At 43.9% G+C, this 21,064-nt stretch overlaps 1 protein-coding gene across 4 annotated transcripts in view; it reads left to right on the top strand.

Moving 5' to 3' along the window:
* Positions 1-21,064, top strand: part of LOC126203429 (bifunctional 3'-phosphoadenosine 5'-phosphosulfate synthase) — a 365,659-nt gene that overhangs the window by 180,719 nt on the left and 163,876 nt on the right. For 2 of the 4 annotated variants that reach the window (XM_049937744.1, XM_049937742.1), the window contains exon 1: positions 685-849. The exons of the other annotated variants lie outside the window; for them this stretch is intronic. In XM_049937744.1, coding sequence (XP_049793701.1) covers positions 790-849 — 60 coding nt within the window. In that variant the 5' untranslated portion in view covers positions 685-789. Of the gene's footprint in view, positions 1-684; positions 850-21,064 lie in introns of those variants that run through there. 4 annotated transcript variants of the gene reach the window in all.

The raw sequence follows: 21,064 nt of genomic DNA, 5'->3' as shown, positions 1-21,064 counted from the left end.
GAGCGGTTCTAGGCGCTACAGTCGGGAACCGCGCGACCGCTACGGTTGCAGGTTCGAATCCTGCCTCGGGCATGGATGTGTGTGATGTCCGTAGGTTAGTTAGGTTTAAGTAGTTCTAAGTTCTAGGAGACTGATGACCTCAGTCCCATAGTGCTCAGAGCCATTTGAACCATTTTGTTTCGTTTAGTAAGTGCTCCGACTACCAGAGCTGGGTCTGCAAACTCTGACCGGAGGACAACCCTTCGATCTATATAGTAATGTGAAATTTAGCGGTACCGCGGTTGCTACGATAGTCTTTCAGACTCCCAGAAAGCTGCAGATAAGTCTCAAAACGAACCCAGGACTTCCGCTTATAGTCTGTAGATCAAGGGCACATCCGCGTAGTAAAAATTTCTTCCAAGGTGGGAATTCGACTTTGGTACTTTGCGCTCGAGGGAGGCCCACGTCTGTCAATGACAGCATCGGAGGAACGTCGGGATCCGTATACTAGACACAGGTGACTAGGCCATTTGTGGGTTTTCCACTGTGCGGCGGTATCTTTCCGCGGGTGCAGCCACCTGGTGAGCTTATCGTTTGATAGCCGGCGCCCTGGTGGGTGGGTGAAGGAGGTGGGAGGAGGGGGGTTGCCTCTTTGTACCGCGCCGCTCCGCGCCGTTCCCCTGCCTCCCGCGCTCCAGTTGTTACTTAAAGTCGCTCCGCGCGCAGGTCTCGCCCAGTCCGACGCGCCATCCGTCACTTCTTCCTCCGCCGCCGCCGTCTAGTCTCTGGAGACGCCGCCGGGAGGCCGCCATGAGCAACCTCAACAACTTCAACAAGCGGATACACCCCATCGGCGGATACTGGCAGCAGGTAACGTACAAGAAGCCGACGGGCCACGAAGCGCGAGTGGACACTTGTTATTCAGTTCTGCAAATACGATCGTCTTGCTGCGTTTGGTAAAGAAACAGAGGCGCCATCACCTGTCTGACCTCATGCTGTTGGCTGTTGGTGTCGAGAAACATCCAGAAGATCCAAGTTCGGAATCTGGTTAATCTACATCTACATCTACATGATTGAAATTCACATTTAAGTGCTTGGCAGAGGGTTCATCGAACCACAATCATACTATCTCTCTACCATTCCACTCCTGAACAGCGCGCGGGAAAAACGAACACCTAAACCTTTCTGTTCGAGCTCTGATTTCTCTTATTTTATTTTGATGATCATTCCTATCTATGTAGGTTGGGCTCAACAAAATATTTTCGCATTCGGAAGAGAAAGTTGGTGACTGAAATTTCGTAAATAGATCTCGCCGCGACGAAAAACGTCTTTGCTTTAATGACTTCCATCCCAATTCGCGTATCATATCTGCCACACTCTCTCCCCTACTAAGTGATAATACAAAACGAGCTGCCCTTTTTTGCACCCTTTCGATGTCCTCCGTCAATCCCACCTGGTAAGGATCCCACACCGCGCAGCAATATTCTAACAGAGGACAAACGAGTGTAGTGTAAGCTGTCTCTTTAGTGGACTTGTTGCATCTTCTAAGTGTCCTGCCAATGAAACGCAACCTTTGGCTCGCCTTCCCCACAATATTATCTATGTGGTCTTTCCAACTGAAGTTGTTCGTAATTTTAACACCCAGGTACTTAGTTGAATTGACAGCCTTGAGAATTGTACTATTTATCGAGTAATCGAATTCCAACGGATTTCTTTTGGAACTCATGTGGATCACCTCACACTTTTCGTTATTTAGCGTCAACTGCCACCTGCCACACCATACAGCAATCTTTTCCAAATCGCTTTGCAACTGATACTGGTGTTTGGATGACCTTACTAGACGGGAAATTACAGCATCATCTGCGAACAACCTAAGAGAACTGCTCAGATTGTCACCCAGGTCATTTATACAGATCAGGAACAGCAGTCCCAGGACGCTTCCCTGGGGAACACCTGATATCACGTCAGTTTTACACGATGATTTTCCGTCTATTACTACGAACTGCGACCTTCCTGACAGGAAATCACGAATCCAGTCGCACAACTGAGACGATACCCCATAGGCCCGCAGCTTGATTAGAAATCGCTTGTGAGGACCGGTGTCAAAAGCTTTCCGGAAATCTAGAAATACGGAATCAACTTGAGATCCCCTGTCGATAGCGGCCATTACTTCATGCGAATAAAGAGCTAGCTGCGTTGCACAAGAACGATGTTTTCTGAAACCATGCTGATTACCTATCAATAGATCGTTCCCTTCGAGGTGATTCATAATGTTTGAATACAGTATACGCTCCAAAACTCTACTGCAAACCGACGTCAATGATATAGGTCTGTAGTTCGATGGATCAACGTGATTACTCTGCTATTCACAATGAAGTGCCTGGCAGAGGGTTCAGTGAACCACCTTCATGCTGTCTCTCTACCGTTCCACTCTCGAACGGCACGCGGGAAAAACGAGCACTTAAATTTTTCCGTGCGTGCCCTGATTTCTCTTATTTTATCGTTTCTCCCTATGTATGTTGGTGCCAACAGAATGTTTTCGCAATCGGAGGAGAAAACTGGTGACTGAAATTTCATGAGAAGATCTCGCGCGTCCTAACATTTTCTTTGTTTTTCTATGCCTTTATCTGTACCCCACAATCACCGTAAGGTGTGTGGCGGAGGGTACAGTCCTGTTCCAGTCGCGAGTACTAGGCCTCCATATGAGCTAGAATATCTCTAATTTTACCTTCATGGTAATTTCGCGTCAAGTATGTAGGAGGAAGCAACATATTGGCTTGACTATTTTAGGAAAGTACACTCTCGAAATCTTACCAATGAACCTCACACTGATGTACAACGCCTCTCTTCTAGCGACTGCCATTGGCTTTGGATGAACATTTTCGTGACGCTTTCGTGTTTACCAGCTGAAGTGCTCTTCTTCGGATCTTTTCTAGTAACTCTACCAATCCTGTCCGGTACGGGTCCTAGACTCTAGAGCAGTATTCAGGTATTGGCCGAATGACTGTTTCGTTAGTTCGTGAGTAGACTACACTTCTTGAGGACTCTTCCAATGAATCTCAACAAGGTATCTGCCTTATCTGTGATTAGTGTTGAGTTGTCGTTCCACTTTAAATCGCTCCGTAAGCGTACTCCAAAATATTTAACGGATTTGAATGACTCCAGTGACTGTTCTGCAGTCGTGTAATCATATAGTAGTGGGTCTTCCTGCCTATTCATGCGCAATAGTATATCTGTTTATGTTGAGGCCAACTGGCAGTCACTGCACCAAACTTCGATCCTCTGCAACTCAAAATGGTTCAAATGGCTCTGAGCACTATGGGACTTAACATCTGAGGTCATCAGTCCCCTAGACTTAGAACTACTTAAACCTAACTCACCTAAGGACATCACACACATCCATGCCTGAGGCAGGACTCGAACCTGCGGCTGGAGCAGCAGCGCCTCTGCAACTCTTTCAGTATTTAGCCACACCTTCCTAGCGTTTCGACTTCTAGCATCACAGCGCGCAGCTTCATGAAACTCCTGCCGTTATCCAGCCGGGGTTCAAACTGTCCTGTTATGAATATAGTTTTAGAAATGTTGTTGAAAACATGGTCCATTTACAGTTATGCACCATCGGAATGTGCGCGCTAATGATATCTAACACAGCGATAGACATTCCGGAGTAGCTGGTTGCCCGTTTTCTGGCACCGCAGCCATTACTCGTGCAACGCTTGTTTTAAGCTAGTTTGACAATCATTAGCACGCAGATGCCAGTTATGTGTTAATGGAAACGGATAACATTTTCAGCAACATCTCTAAAACAATATTCATCACACGGCAGTCTGAACACAGTTCAAAAATGTTCAAATGTGCGTGGAATCTTATGGGACTTAACTGCTAAGGTCATCAGTCCCTAAGCTTACACACTACTTAAGTTAAATTATCCTAAGGACAAACATACACGCACCCATGACCGAGGGAGGACTCGAACCTCCGCCGGGACCAGCCGCACAGTCCATGACTGCAGCGCCTAAGCCCGCTCAGCTAATCCCGCGCGGCTCATAAAGATTCCCACCGGGACGGTATAATTACATTGCTGTCTTCCTTTCTTCCTTTAGGTAGAAGTGAGAGCTCATTCCACATGAGGTTTGACCGCAGTTAAGACAATGAAGTGGTATTCAGTATCGGAACCTGCAAGGACCTCTAGAGGGGAAACGGTGCATCAGCGACATTTCTTTGTACCTTCTGTAAATACTCTAAAATTTTGTGTACGTAATTTTTTGCACCCTATATACGGTCAAAAATAATGATCTGACAACACTCCTTGGTGTACGACCGAAGATATTTTCTCTCCTCTAGCTAAGAACTCTTTAATGCATTCACAAAGCTGGTCTGATATTTTGTATGCTCGTATATTTTTCAGTAGACGACAGTGCGGAATTTTATCGAACGCTTTCCGGAAATCAAGGAACTCGGTGTCAACCTGATCGCCGACAACTGCTTCCTTCCGTGTCTCGCGGGTGAAAAGAGCGATCTGGGCTCCATGCGATCGTTGTTTGCATTTGTGTCTATTCCTGTAGTGAATATACATATAGGAAAATGTAAATTGGCATCGTTGTTCTAATCAGACAATTCGTTGTAGGCCAACACTAAAAATGATTGGATAAAGACGCTAAGTGCTTACGACGAGTACTTGTAATAGCACCATTCCGAATAAATTGGGGAGTTCTCCAAACAAAACATTGATAGCCGCTATAGGGTTAAGTGCCGTCGACTGGGGAACTAATCTACCGTATTCGTGTTGAAGGAAGAATCTATTCATTACACTGAAGTGATGGTAACATTGCCTAGTGTTAAGCAAGGAACGAAGCTAATTTTATCGACAGTGGGAAAAATGACTCTACGTTAATCCATGAAGAAGGAATCATTCATAAATTCTTTTCTACATCTACATGATTACTCTCCAGTTAGTCTTTAGTAGAGGGTGCAGAGAAGCACATTCAGACAATTTCTCATCCTCACTATTTTGAGGAGCCGATGATATACAGCATTTAGAAATTTTTCGAAAATCATGGTTTGCACACAGCTATATTGCCACTGTATTAATCCACCGGTTCCGGTCGGGAACGGACCATCCTCAGGTATAATATGACATCGTCATGAGAGGCATGACAAATCTTAACCATTAACAAGCATCACGTCATAAACTAACTCTTAACTTAACTATCATAGTGGAGCACGTATAGCACACAGTAGAGATGTGAATTCGCCAACATTGTAGAAACTAAAATAGAGTTCATCATTATGGTTAAAGCTACTCATTCGCGCGCTGAAGCTAATGGTATCTTTGTCCACCATTCCCCTCAAACAAGTATAGGTCAGTTCCATACTTCATCATAACCCCACATCATACTGTCACTTTGTATTGCGATTGATACCGTGGTAGGTAAAGTTGTTTCGAAGACTGGACCAGAACGATATCTGGTGATGTTTCGATAGTCTGATTATTAAGCAGAATTTTTTGGGCATTTACTTTTGGAGCCACACTAGTTTCGTCTTCCTACTACAGCTTGTCTTCTCCAGCAACATTATTGCTGCAATAGTTGCGAAATACACCAGTCTTCGCAATCATGTCCAACCTCTCGCATTCGAGTGGCTCTCTTAGTGATATTGCGTTATAAAGTAGGTGAACTTCGCGTTATCTTGTGACGAATCTCGTGATAAAGGAAAGTTTCTAGGTGTAGAAATCGATCGACCTTCGAAGCATCAAGGTTACTGGTGGCTAGCCACCACGTTGATGGACAGCTCTTGTAATTACCGTTTCCTGGCCACCGGATGCTTCCTAGAATTTATTGGGCGGAAGGATGAGGTGCTACCGCGTCTTACAGCAATTGTCTCTGCAGACGTTTATAACAAATTTGTTAGTTTCATATTCGATTTATATCAGATGATGCTGAGGGAATTAGGGAATGAGAAACTAAAAGGAGTAGAAGAGTTGTTTTTTATTTGGAGAGCAGAAAGTGGACGATGTCAGATGTAGAGGGGACAGAATATGGAGGTTGACAAGAACAAGAAAAGTGTTTTTGAAAAATAGAAATTTGCCAACACCGAATATAAATTTAAGTGTTAGGAAGCGTATCGCCATACAGAAGTGAAACATTGACTGTAAATAGTACAGAATAAAAGAGAACAGAATGTTTGGAAATATGTTTCTACAGAAGAATGCTGTAGATTAGAGAGGTAGATAGGATAACTAAGAGGTACTGAATCTAATTAGAGCGAAAATAATTTTATGGCACGACATGACTAAAAGAAGTGATCAGTTGATAGGCCACATCCTGAGGTATCTGGGGGGGGAGGGGGATGAGGTAAAAAGTGTAGGGGGAGACTAAGGCTTGAGCTATAGTACGGAGGTTAGAAGGGAAGTAGTTTGCTGTAGCTACTAAGAGGTGGAGAGGCGTATGCGGGAAAAACTGGTGAGTAGAACTGCTACAAACAAGTCTTCGGGACGAAGACCACAACAGCGTTTCTAATCTGCAGGTTGATTCTTGTTAACGCTTAAAAATCCCAAAGCGGTGTGGATGACAATCAGACAGATAATTTAATATAAGACGCATGGGACCGCAAACGGTGGGAAATACCCGAAAAGTGGGTGACAAGTGTTGAATATGTGACGTCACCAGATGACGTACGTCGCCGCACGTGGAGCTGTTGGGCATGTCGATTTTACCCTCGCCTATTGGGAGCAGTGCTGCACATCGCTCCGCTAGGCTACTCTGTTTTCGGACACCTTTTGTAAATGTGATCTATTGTAAACGTAGAAGTTACAGAATGGTTGCCCTCGTCGCAACAAAGCAGAAGCTTTTCTTATTTTGTATTTCTTTGGCTCTGAGCACTATGGGACTCAACTGCTGAGGTCATTAGTCCCCTAGAACTTAGAACTAGTTAAACCTAACCTAAGGACATCACAAACATCCATGCCCGAGGCAGGATTCGAACCTGCGACCGTAGCGGTCTTGCGGTTCCAGACTGCAGCGCCTTTAACCGCACGGCCACTTCGGCCGGCTTGTATTTCTTTCTTTTTTTTTTTCTTTTTTTTTTTGCAGACTTTATAAAAGATATGTCATTTACTGGTAGCGCCGCAGTGCGGAAGCTTATACTCGTCTACTCGTGATGCAATACGCTAGTTTTCTGTTGTACTCTTCTTTGAAATAAACCAGGGGGAGGGGGCGAGACAGGTAAACGAAATAATAAAAATTACCTCAGTGTAAACACACAATTTCTAACCCAATAAAAAAGTACTTCCTGTCACATGGAAGATTCGAATCTGAGCTTCACGTGCTACAGCCGTGCCCATAGGCCCGGAGCCACACTGGCATGAATACTTGGGTTGGGATGATCAGGTGCGACAGACCGGTAAGCTCAACAGCTGTACGTGCGGCGAGGTGTCAGTGTCACCTAGGTCGCTTCGGAGATTTTTAAACGTTAATAAGAATCGCCCTGTTAACGAGCCACCGACCACGGATCCCTTGCACCAAAATACGCAGAAAATATCACTAAACAAAATCTGAAATTGCTGGTGCAACGTTTCCGTACCGTGTACATCGTAATTTACGACGTGCACCTTTCCCTTATTTAACTGCCGACTGCTCTTCATAATATGTGTCATATCTCTTCCCACATTTTAGTGTTATCAGTAGTGTAAATCTTTTACTACCCTCACTTGAACTGCCAGCGCTGTTTTTCTAGTGTAATACGTTCGATTTTGTTTAAATACGATAAATTTAATCGAGTACCTGTGCACACTGATGTGACTTCTAGCAGATATGCGTTTGTGTCTATTTTAAATAGCAGCGTCGAGGAACACACGGTAGTTTGAATGACACTGTGCGTCCTTGTACTACGAGGGTGATTTCAGACATTCTGAACACTGTAAGATGGAAATGAAGAAAATAATTTATTTTACAAAATACCTTTACAAGCCTTCAATATAACCTCCATTACTGCCTATGACAGCTTCTCAACGGTTTGGCAGCTTCTAGTATTCCGGATAGGGCCCTTCATTGTTGAGCTGTTGATTACTACGTCTTTGGAAGCTTCATCAATTGTATCAAAACGTTTTCCACGGAATTGTTCCTTCAATTACGGAAACAAATCAAAGTCTGGCGGCCTCATATCAGGACTGTGTGGTGAGCGGGGAAATATTTCCCATCCACATTTGTCGAGCGTTTCTGTCGCTGGTAGGGCAATATACGGTCTTGCATTATCGTGCAAAATGAGGACACAAGATGCAACCATGTCAGGCGTTCTTTGACGAATTCTCGGGCGCAAACATTTTGCAGAAACGAATTGTACCACGCGCATGTTACAGACATCCCCTGAGACACTGTCTGTAGCAATGACTCCGTGTCATACGCAAAGGTCATCATCAGTTTTACCTTTGGCTGTTGGCGGTGGCATTTTTTCGGGCGTGGAGAGTCGGGACTTTTCTATTGTGACGTCTGAGACATCAGTTCTGTCTCAAAATCTGGTATCCAGGTTTCAGCAAGTGCAAGAATCCTTTTCATAAACTGTTCTCCTTCTGTTGGGTAACGCTGAAGCAATTCTCCTGCTATTATTTTACGATTTGCTTCCTGCTCTTCACTCAGATCATGTGGAACCCAACTGGCAGCAACTTTTCTCACTTTAACTTTTCAGTTATGATTCTGTAAAGCGAAGTGATAGACATTCTGGCCTCATATGTAATTTCCTCACATGTTTTTCGTCGATCGTCTCCCAAAATGTCTCTAACAATGACCTGGGAGGTGCAGTCTGTTCCAGTTGACGGCCTTCCAGTTCTTTGGTTGTCCTCAGTGGTTACCCAACCTTCACAAAACGAGCAGACCGCCGTGATACTGTATTGCTATCCACTACACAATTCCCACACACCTCTCTCAAAGCGTTGAATTATTTCCGTTTGGTTCTTTCCACGTAGGGATTCGATTTTGTTGTAGGAAAGCTGGGCGCTACGTGTAATCCGACCTGACTCGGTTGCAGCTTCCATTTTAAAACTGAAGTATTCACGACTCAGCCACCCGAACCATGGAAACATAAACGACCGTCACGCCAAAAATCTCCCTCACAACTGACATGAATTTCAACTTGATCACGCCACCGAACGGTCGCACATGCTCAGTGTTCAGGACTTTTAAAATCACCCTCGTACATATCTACATCTACATATACATCCATACTCCGTGAGTACCTCTATCGGTTCTCCCTTCTATTCCAGTCTCGTATTGTTCGTGGAAACAAAGATTGTCGGTATACCTCTGTGGTGGCTCTAATCTCTCTGATTTTATCCTCATGGTCTCTTCGCGAGCTATACGTGGGAGGGAGCAATATACTGCTTGACTCCTCGGTGAAGGTATGTTCTCGAAACTTCAACAAAAGCCCGTACCGAGCTACTGAGCGTCTCTCTTGGAGAGTCTTCCACTGGAGTTTATCTGTCATCTCCGTAACGCTTTCGTGATTACTAAATTATGCTGTTACGAAGCGCGCTCCGTTGAATCTTCTCTATCTCTTCTACCAACCCTATCTGGTACGGATCCCACACAGGTGAGCAGTATTCAAACAGTGGGCGAACAAGTGCACTGCAACCTACTTCTTTTGTTTTCGGACTGCATTTCCTTAGGATTCTTCCAATGAATCTCAGTCTGGCATCTACTTTACCGACGATTAATTTTGTATGTTCATTACATTTTAAATCACTCCTAATGCCTACTCACAGATAATTTATGGAATTAACTGCTTCCTGTTGCTGACCTGCTATATTGTAGCTAAATTATAGAGGATCTTTCTTTCTATGTATTCGCAGCACATTATACTTGTCTACATTGAAATTCAGTTGCCATTCCCTGCACCATGCGTCAATTCGTTGCAGATCCTCCTGCATTTCAGTACAATATTCCATTGTTACAACCTCTCGATATACTACAGCATCATCCGCAAATAGTCTCAGTGAACTTCCGATGTTATCCACAAGGTCATTTATATATATTGTGAGTAGCAACGGTCCTACGACACTCCCCTGCGGCGCACCTGAAATCACTCTTACTTCGGAAGACTTCTCTCCATTGTGAATGACACGCTGCGTTCTGTTATTTAGGAACTCTTCAATCCAATCACACAGTTGGCCTGATAGTCCATATGCTCTTACTTTGTTCATTAAACGACTGTGGGGAACTGTATCAAACGTCTTGCGGAAACACGGCATCTACCTGTGAACCCGTGTCTGTGGCCCTCTGAGTCTCGTGGACGAATAGCTCGAGCTGGGTTTCACTCGATCGTCTTTTTCGAAACCCATGCTGATTCCTACAGAGTAGATTTCTAGTCCAGAAAAGTCATTATACTAGAACATAATAAAATTCTACAACTGATCGACGTTAGAGATATAGGTCTAGCGTAAGTACCTACAGAGTTTTACGAACAATATTTCTTTTGTCTGTTTTATATGCGAATTTGATTGACTGGGTAATCGAAACTGGTCATCATTTATAAATGTGCGGTCAATACAAATAAACGTTATATTGAATATTAAGATCGTGTACTCTACATACCGTGTCAGATCTTTTAAAACCTGAAATTTTGTCATCGGAGTTGAGGTTCACCCTGTATACAGTATGTGTCACATCCTACAAAGGTCGCACGTCAAACAACGTACGGCGGCCGCCGCTTGTGCAGAGGCTGTTGGCTCCCCAGCGCCGTATGCTCTCCATGTGGAGTTATACGGACACCGCCTGTTGCTTACACAGAGCACGTGCGACGCGGAAGCCTCCGGCCATTCACTCCGACCAGCAGCAACCAACCGAGAGTCCGTCAGCGAAGTGCAGCAACTGCACGGTCGGCATTTGGCAACACGTCGAGTGCTGTTTACGGCTTTTCTTTTACTGCCACATTGCGCGTAACTTTTGTTTTGTTTAAGGCAGCTAGCTTCAGAAGTATAGCAACAGCCTTGCTGACGCAGAGGCTCGCAAAAACAAATTTTAGGAAGCTGTGACGTCGACATCTAGGGTACAGGCATAGGCGCAGGAAGCGGGTTCGAATGACGCATCGGGAATTGGTGTTGACTCTGAACGTAACCTTTCAGAATGACAGAAAACCGGCACTAAACAAAGAAAAGCGCGAGGTCATAAATCGCACAAATCTAAGGGCTGTCAATTCGACTAAATACCTAGGAATTACAATTACGAGGAACTTAAAATGGAAAGGCCACATAGATAATATTGTGGGGAAGGCGAAACAAAGACTGCACTTTGTTGCCAGAACACTTAGAAGATGCGTCAAACCCACTAAAGAGACAGCCTACGTTACACTTGTCCGTCCTCTGCTGGGATATTGCTGCGCGGTGTGGGACCCTTACCAGGTAGGACTGACGGACGACATCGAAAAAGTGCAAAGAAGAGCAGCTCGTTTCGTGTTATCGCGCAGTAGGGGTGAGAGTGTCAGTGGTACGATACGCGAGTTGGGGTGGCAGTCACTGAAACAAAGGCGGTTTTCATTGCGGCGAGATCTATTTACGAAATTTCAATCACCAACTTTCTCTTCCGAATGCGAAAATATTTTGTTGACACCCATCTATGTAGGGAGAAATGATCATCATAATAAAATAAGAGAAATCACAGCTCGAACGGAAAGATTTAGGTGTTCCTTTTTCCCACGCGCCATTCGAGAGTGGAATGGTAGAGAAGTAGTATGAAAATGTTTCGATGAGCCCTCGGCCAGGCACTTCAGTGCGAATTGCAGAGTAATCATGTAGATGTAGATGTAGATGAAATATCACTTGTGTGTGTATAACGAATATAACATGAGAAATGTAGATAAGAGAGTGGATGATGAGCTGTAGAAAATAGAGTACGTGAAATGTAAAGTGCGACAAAAAACGCAGATATCAAAGACATCTTTGTTCTGAAACATAAAACTAAGGTACTATCGAGCAATGGTAAGACCCGAAACACTTTGTGAAATACAAACATTTAAACTAATAAGATTTAGGGGTCTTGAGAAACTGGAAAAGACCTAACAGTAAAAGTAATGCTAAATACAAATTAAGATCAAACTGGTAGCTCTGTTTGAAAAAGGAAAAGCTAACAGATGAAACACTATTATTGTCATATTTGCGGAACGGATAGTGGAAGATCTTCAAGTTACTGAACACATACATATCCGGAACCATGGTTCACTGAAATTGATAAAGATACGAGAAACAATAGAATTAGAACGGACGTAACAGATAACACATTTTTGAGAAGCGACACAAGAGTCAAGGTTTCAGGAAAGAGAGAGGTCAATAAATGTCAGGAAATGGACCTCGGAAGGACAGGAACGGCACACTCTAATGTTGAAGGAAGTCTGGTAGCAAATAATAAATATAGATATCTCAATACATCAACTGCTAGCAAAGAGGCGAAACGCTTCTGACAACCAGATTGTCTTTTATGTAGTCGCAGAGACGGTATTTCTCCACTAAGAAGATAGTCATCATGATGTGGCAGTCAGTTGTTTGTTATTAAACATATAAAATTTGTGAACAAGTGCCTCATACGCACTCCTCATTCAAGCCGCGTACCGCATGAAATCATTTATTTCTTGTCGCAATAATAATAAATTTAGGACGTTTTACGCTCTATACGATTTTTGCACTCTAGACCCCAGAGTCACCCGATATAGGTCACTTAAATGTATGATTCTGTGTGTTGTCGGAAAGCTTATAAAGTAATGCTGTGCTTACCTCATATATAAAGAATATTTTATGTAAGATTATAGTGTTCATGTTTTGTGTGACATTGTAGGCATAACTGGTGGTGTTCTTATTGGGTTTGCTACAGTATCCTAAAAAAGCTTTACCAAATATTTCAGCGGACAACACTTTTAATGCTGTTGAATGATGGTGTAACGACATGTGCATCACTTCCGTTACTTATAGGTAATTAAACCCTAGAACTGCACCTTGATATCGAAATTGCATGGTTGCTCTTGTATTTCGCACCCTTATTAATGTCCTGAAAAGAGTACAACATCGCTCGAGTAGCTGTGTACGGTCGTCATTAACGCAGAAGTTCTGGATTTTGGATGTATCAAACACTCTTAAGTAAGCAGCAGCGAACACTAAATACGTGCGAAGTTGTGCTAGCTCGACACTTACCGGGCCACACATTAACCCAGCGGTTTCGAACCTTTCTGAGATCGTTACCCGCGTATGAAGTCAGATGTTAGTTGCTACCTACACTCCGCAACCATCATGCACATTAGAGCTTAACTAAATTTTAGAATGAGTAATGTTTTCTTAGAATATTTTCATTTTCGAAATGATGAACTATAAAAGATATTTAAGTCTTATAACCGAGTTATTAAACCACGAACTAATGAGTCAATCAGTTGGCACTGCTTATTTCAAACAACCTCGGTCTAAGGCGCTGCAGTCATGGACTGTGCGGCTGGTCCCGACGGAGGTTCGAGTCCTCCCTCGGGCATGGGTGTGTGTGTTTGTCCTTAGGATAATTTAGGTTAAGTAGTGTGTAAGCTTAGGGACTGGTGACCTTAGCAGTTAAGTCCCATAAGATTTCAAACACACATTTCAAACAACCTCTGTTTATAGAACGATGAATCAGTTATCAGTGCATTTCGAGTGTTACCTATAACTGCTCAGAAAAGAAAGCTATCCACATTGAGGGCAGACACTTATTACAAAACATGCTTCCTCTGCACCATTTCTCTCCCTAGCGATATTTTATTCACCCACGCCCTGCACCCCCATGTAAAATCAACTTCTGTTTCTAAATCACTTGATTGCTGGACTCCTTATTTCTGAACTGGCGGAAATTGTGAGGCTTCAGACTGCCAATCCTTTGTGTCTGACCATTATCACTAATAATAATAATAATAATAATAATAATAATACTGCACCACTCCTGCAGGAGTGTAGTAGCCATAACATAGTTTTGTCAATTAGTTCGTTTATTGTTGCGAAGTGAATAATGAACCAATTTCTGGTCCGCTGTGGAAACTATATACAACACGGAGAAGGCATTTTCGTTAGATATAAAGTGATGGCTACATCTCAGTGTTATTGTCATAGATGCGTGGCACAAAGTACGTGGACTGTGTGCAGAAGATGTTCTTCATATATTTCTTTCACAAAGTATAACCTCCACGACATAGCGTAACGCGTTAATACTAGTTTTTGAAAAATAAATGTAATTATTGGTAACTTATGTAATCAGTATTACAGTCTTACGAAAAAGTGAGAATAGTTGGTTGGTTTGTGGGATTGAAGGGACCAGACTGCTATGGTCATCGGTCCCAAAGTGAGAATAGTAATGATCTTTCAAGAATAATTTAGTTTCACTACCGAAAATAATTGAACCCTATTGTTTTTACCCATCAGAAAATTGCATTTTAGCCCTCGGGGGTAATTACCACAGGTTTGGGACCACTGCACTAACCAGAAGGCCATTTGTACTGCCGGCCGCGGTGGCCGTGCGGTTCTAGGCACTTCAGCCAGGACCGCGTGACTGCTACGGTCGCAGGTTCGAATCCTGCCTCGGGCATGGATGTGTGTGATGTCCTTAGGTTAGTTAGGTTTGAGTGGTTCTAAGTTCTAGGGAACTGATGACCTCAGATGTTGAGTCCCATAGTGCTCAGAGCCATGCGAACCATTTGAGCCATTTGTACTACGAGAATACAAAGAATGTATTCAGGAGCATTAATTATAGAAAGAAGATTTTCCCACTTGGTACTCGGGGAATACCGAGATAGCCGCAAATCGAAGAGCATCGAAAGAAATCCAGAAAACATAAAACCAACAGCCGGCTTGGTAGCTCAGCCTGTTCGGTCAGGGGACTGGCCATTTTGATTGTCTTGCAAGATACTTCCTTGAGTGCAACTAGAATGAGCTATTTAGTTTGCTGTAGCCATTTTTTCTTGATCCGTTACCGGGAAAGGAGTTAAATTCTTAGAGAATAACGGAATGTAAACTAAGAGTGGGAGCTATTTACTATCTGGTCTACAAAATAGTTCCTCTGACTGCGTAACGAGGCTCAAATTTTCCATCGCGTGATTAATGTATTAACTATATGGCCTCTGTGTATCAAATCAGTTTCTTAAAACTGTAACAAAAATGACGCGCTACTTTGCTCTCGTCGTTTAAGTTTTTCAACGCCAAACGGAGCAAAGAAATTAACTGTTTCTGAGTTCTCTTGATCCAAGCGGCGATCCGTGAAATAGAGATAAAGAACGAAGAACAGCGACAACTTTCGGCCGTGGGGAGACAGCAGAAATTCCCAGCTGTTTACTTGACCTGTTTCGCTTGGAAAGCAACAGGCCGAGCTCCTACAACCGAGCGAAGCGGAGCTATGTTTCAGCCACGACTTTCTTATTTGGAGACAGTGCAGTTCATATCCCAATCCATTTATAGCTTTGTTTCTTGTGTGTTTATTTTTTTACTCCATTGCTGAGACACCAGGCGCGTACACATATAACTTCCGATCTCTAATGGAATTGTTACTTGTTAGTAGTTTCAGCGTAGCAAAACTTGGCGTACACGTAAATGGAAAGCTGCTACGTGACCGTATAAACACAGTGTGGCGTCAATAAGAGTATCTGTTGTACAGCCGAACAGTGGTTCCAGATAAGACATCACACACTAGTCGACACTTAGGCGCCGCTCTTCTTCAGAGCGACGCTAGCTAATGCTGACGTTGTGGCTCAGAAAATACTTGCTATTTTGCTCAACAACAAATGATGAGCAATACGCACACTACCAGACGAAATGCATGAAATATTAGCGTTGGCATATTAGTGTTCAGTGTGCCGTCACAAATGATACAATTGGCTGAAAGTAGGAAGAAAACCTCTATGGCCTTCTTGAAGGAAGCATCCCACCATTCGCCTTAAATGATGTAGAGAAACCATGCTAAACATATTTCTACATGACCAGATGCAAACGTGCGCTATAATAGCGACTGCACTAGCTGTGCATACCTCCAGTAGCAGGTGAAAAAATGTTCCTTACTCACCACCGGTTTTAGTATTTCGATCGTATTCAGGGATCATAAAACTGTTTATTACAGCCTACATGGCAACGTTCTTACTATGGCGTAAAATAACATAAAATCCATCCTGCGCTGCTGCCGTCAATGTACAGTCAGTAATAAAATGTGGTAACACGGTTAATCGATCTTTTCATGCTCTTATAATCGGGTGCCATCTATTCGTGTGGATGTACTCTACACGCTGACGACTCAGCAGCTGATGTTGGTAAACAGAAACAGATGTACAGTCTTCAGTACGAGGTCTGTTCAAAAATTGCGGAACATTCGTAATTTCGCGCCAGTGGTGTGTTGGAGCGACTTGCCAAAAATGGCTCTGAGCACTATGGGACTTAACTTCTAAGGTCATCAGTCCCCTAGAACTTAGAACTACTTAAACCTAACTAACCTAAGGACGTCACACACATCCATGCCCGAGGCAGGATTCGAACCTGCGACCGTAGCGGTAGCGCGGTTCCAGACTGTAGCGCCTTTAACCGCTTGGCCACCACGGCCGGCGCGACTTGCCATTAGCATCCCTGCACACGCCTGTTTTTAATGTGTAACTGCCGGAATTTTCGTTATTACATGTCTGTTAGTTATTGTTCAGTGCTGTATTGAGTGGAACGTTGCGTTTCACAGATTGCGTACCGAGCGAGGTGGCGCAGTGGACAGCACAAAATGGTTCAAATGGCTCTGAGCACTATGGGACTCAACTGCTGTGGTCATCAGTCCCCTAGAACTTAGAACTACTTAAACCTAACTAACCTAAGGACATCACACACACCCATGCCCGAGGCAGGATTCGAACCTGCGACCGTAGCAGCAGCGCGGCTCCGGACTGGAGCGCCTAGAACCGCACGGCCACCGCGGCCGGCAGCACCTTTACAGAAACAAACTAAGTTATGCAAGAAGTTTACGATGATGAGTGCTTAAGCCGTACTCGGTGTTACGAATGATTCACACGGTTTAAAAATTGCTGGACGGAAGTTAAAGATGACCCTCGTCCAGGAAGTCACTCGACGTCTACCGACGACACACGTGTCAGGGCCTTTAACGAAACTGTGTGTGCCAATCGACGACTGACAGGCCGAGAGATTGCAGAAGAATGTAACATTTCAGTTGGACCATGTCATGATATCCTGACACAGCGTCTTGGAATGCAACGTCTTGCCGCCTTGTCCCGTGGCTCATGAGTCAAGACCAGGAACACCTTCGCTTCGCAATCTTTGAAGAGCTTTCTGATCGCGCAAATGTGAAATAGATGTTCCTTAAGAGAATCATAAGTGGTGATGGGACGTGGGTCTACAGTTATGACTTTGAGATCAAGGTTCAGTCTTCACAATAAATCGGAAAAAATTCTCCCAGACCAAAAAAAAAAAAAAAAAAAAAACTCGTCAGGTCTGAAGGACTAGTTCACCATGAATTCGTGCTACAGGGACAAACTGTTAATCGATGATATTATCGGGTAGTGTCGCGATGCTTTGCGAGAAAACGTGAGAAGGAGACGGCCTGAAATGTACCTAAACAATTCGTGGCTCTTGTATTGCGAGGATTTTTTTTATTTCCAAAGGACGAAGATTTGCAACGGTAGATAAGATGAAAAAAAAAAAAAAACGCAGTCGGCGCTTCTCGCGATCCAGCAAGAGGTGTACCAAGACTGCTTCCGGAAGTAGAAACGGCGTTTCGAGGATGTATCAATTGTGGAGGAGATTATCTCGAAAGAGACCATGCACAAAAAGTAAAAGGAAAATGTAGCAAAATTTTGTGCACAAAGTTCCGTAATTTTTTGAGCAGAGCTCGTACGTAGGATGCCTACACGCGAAAAATACTCGGTAGTTATAATTAAACTTTCTCTACTCGAGCCAGTGTGGACGGAAAACTATTTACGGTAGGAATGACGTTCAGACAGCGCTGCAGGATTTGCGTTGTTCGTAGAGTTAGTGTTATGTTTACCGTTAGGTACCGCTATTGGCACGCCGACGTTTGGGTGAAACGCAAGTTATCAGCGTGCACGGCAGCTGCAGACAGTCTACAAGGGGCTTGACAAGGTGAGCAGAGCTTTACTCGTAAATCTGTTTTATCAAAACAACAGCAACAGTGCCACTGCTCTTCGAGAGTGCCGACGCATGAAAGGAATATGGGGAGGTCCTCATTTCGCACCGAGGTTGAAGAACGTTATTCGCAAGTTCTAATTTACTGTCAATTTGGAAATTGCTGTTGGCAGAGGCCGATGGCCAATTGCGCCACAAATTGGTGAAGAAGTTACTGTTGCCGTGGCCAAGAATGCTGGACGCAGTGCGCGAGCTTCATATCAGTGGACGAGCTGTTCACTCCAGGTGAACATTCCATGGTCCAACGTTCGAAAAATGCTGCGAACAATTGTGAAATGGTATCTGTAGTGCGAGTCAAGGCTGTCGTTGATTCAGATGGCTGTCACACTGAGCAACGTTTGTAACCTGGAACGTAAACTTGGTACGCAATTAACAAACGTTGCCCTCTCATGCGAAAATTAAAATTCGTTTCCCTCAATGGTTTATTCGTTATTTCTCTTCTCCATATTCTTAAAAATGTTTTCACAAAGTTTCGTTCTCCTGCGGTCGCTCGTTTTTCATGGGGACCATCGCAAGTAGCGGAAGTTTAATTGTAGCCGTCCTGTACTAAATGGTTCAAATGGCTCTAAGCACTATGGGACTTAACATCTGAGGTCATCAGTCCCCCAGACTTAGAACTACTTAAACCTAACTAACCTAAGTACATCACACACATCCATGCCCGAGGCAGGATTCGAACCTGCGCCGTAGCAGCAGCGCGGTTCCGGACTGAAGCTCCTAGAATCGCTCGGTCACAGCGGTCGGCTCGTCCTGTACTTTCCTCATTATAACAGTATACGAAGATGGATTGGCATTGTTAATACAATACACTATTGGCTAGTTGTTCTTAATTTCACGGGCTCCTAACGCGATTTTCACGAGTGGCAATGCTCTATACACGAGGAAAAGATAGCTAAAGTACTATCTCCGTCGTATTCAGGTAAAACTGGAGGTACACACAGTCTTACTGGATGCGGAGGTCTGTATATAGGATGTTGTTACTGGAACATACAACAGAATCCTACACGGATGACCTAAAACATTACGACCACTGCTCATCATCTTTCACTTTCATTGATCTGACAGCTGCGTATGATACTATCTTAATGTCAGGTGTCATATTGAAACTTCCGCAGGTCATCCCAAGCCTAAAAATTGGAAATATCGTCAACGATATGCCCAGTAGCCGATGTTTCCAAATATTAATAGGCAACAAGATGAGTTCACAGATGTAGCTAAACAGCGGGCTACCACAAGGATCAGTGCTGGCCCCTCTCCTGTTTGGTTTGTACGTATTAGATATGCCTGCATCCACATCAAAAAAAAGTTTGGAAATGCTGACGACTGGACACTCGCAACGAGGCATTGATACACTGAAGTTACCAGGTCCGTACTGACCAGTGATCTATCTAATAATGGTGAATGTTTCCGCAAATGGAGGTTGTATCCAAGTGCCACACAGACAGAAGTCTCCACATTACACCTACCTAACAAAATGGGCAACAAAGAGCTCACTGTTCACCTTCATGGAAGATAACTGGATGTAACAGAAGCCCAACATGTCAAGGGGTCACGCTTGATAGAACGCCTATTTAAAACAGTTTCCAAAATCAGAACTCGAAATAACATTACCCGGAAACACTGTGGCACATCATGGGAATCAACTGCATCAACACAGTTCTGGGATCGGTTTACCCTGCTGCTCACTAACTTGGATGAACAGTTCTCACACAAAACTTGTTGACAGACAAATTAACCATACCTTGCGGCTTAGTACAGGTACTATCAGACCCACACCTACTTTCTGGTTACCCATACGTAGCCACGTACCATCTCCACCTCTGTGGCGGGAAAGTGCACAAGAGTACTAAAAACTACAGAAAAATCCTGACCTCCCTGTCACGTAGACATTCCAAGCATCAGGCTTCGATCTCGTCACCCATCCCTGGAAACGGCAGTAATGTTAGTTGGAAATGGCTTTAATACTGATGACTGCTGGAGACACACATGGCAGATTAATACTACAACCGAAGAACTTAAGATGCCATGCGTATCGACCAAGCCACCTGGCTTTGTATTGCCACGCAAGATTTGGTCTGTTCCTAACCGAATAAACACTGGCAGCACTGCCAACGCTTTGGATAGGTGGAAGAAAATAACTTCAGCAAGTTGTGACTGTGGCGCTGAAAAGTAGACTGTTTGCCATGTAATTCAAGAATGTCTTCTGGGAGCTTTCCCTAGGTATCCAAGGGAGTTCCTGGTAATGACGGAGGGACCAGTAGTCTGTATTCGTGGTCTGGATATTAGTTTGTAGTTAGAGATAATTGTAATATTATTTGTTTGTGATACATCCATAACTTAATAAATAATATAAACGGAGCGTAGACGAATGGGTAATCATTCTACTGAGTATACGGCCCTCTGATGGGAACATCCATTGACATAAGAGTCTTCGACAAGGTCAGATTGTTATGGACCAGCGGCTGGAAAGGAGCACCTCGGAAACGCCGAAACTGGTCGGCTTTCGCGAGCATTTACGGAAAATGGTTGAAGATGAAACCAGGAATAGGCGACAAGGTCATGAACGTCCGCGCCTCATCACAGAACGTGGAGGTAGCAACCTGATGCCACGTACCTCCGGAAACTTATCAATGACTTAGCGAATCCGTGCTACACAGAAACCTGCTGCACTGCGTCCTGAAGGTGGTCACAACGTTTCGGCTCATCAGTGTACCTGGTGCAGTGAATTCCGTCAAACTGTCACTATTACTGATAACAACTTCATGTAGTCTAGTAAATTATAGTGTGCGCTGGTGACTCAGTGGGCATCATACTGCAAAACTTCAAAGCTTAAACCGTTGGACTTGAAGACAGGAAACCATCGCGGATACGACCCTGACTTGTAAGATGGTGTCAAACTAACCTTCGGATGCTGACTGC

Source organism: Schistocerca nitens, chromosome 9 (assembly GCF_023898315.1).
Source record: "Schistocerca nitens isolate TAMUIC-IGC-003100 chromosome 9, iqSchNite1.1, whole genome shotgun sequence".
In the NCBI taxonomy this organism is placed as follows: domain Eukaryota; kingdom Metazoa; phylum Arthropoda; class Insecta; order Orthoptera; family Acrididae; genus Schistocerca; species Schistocerca nitens.
This window is presented reverse-complemented; position numbering and strand designations above follow the sequence as displayed.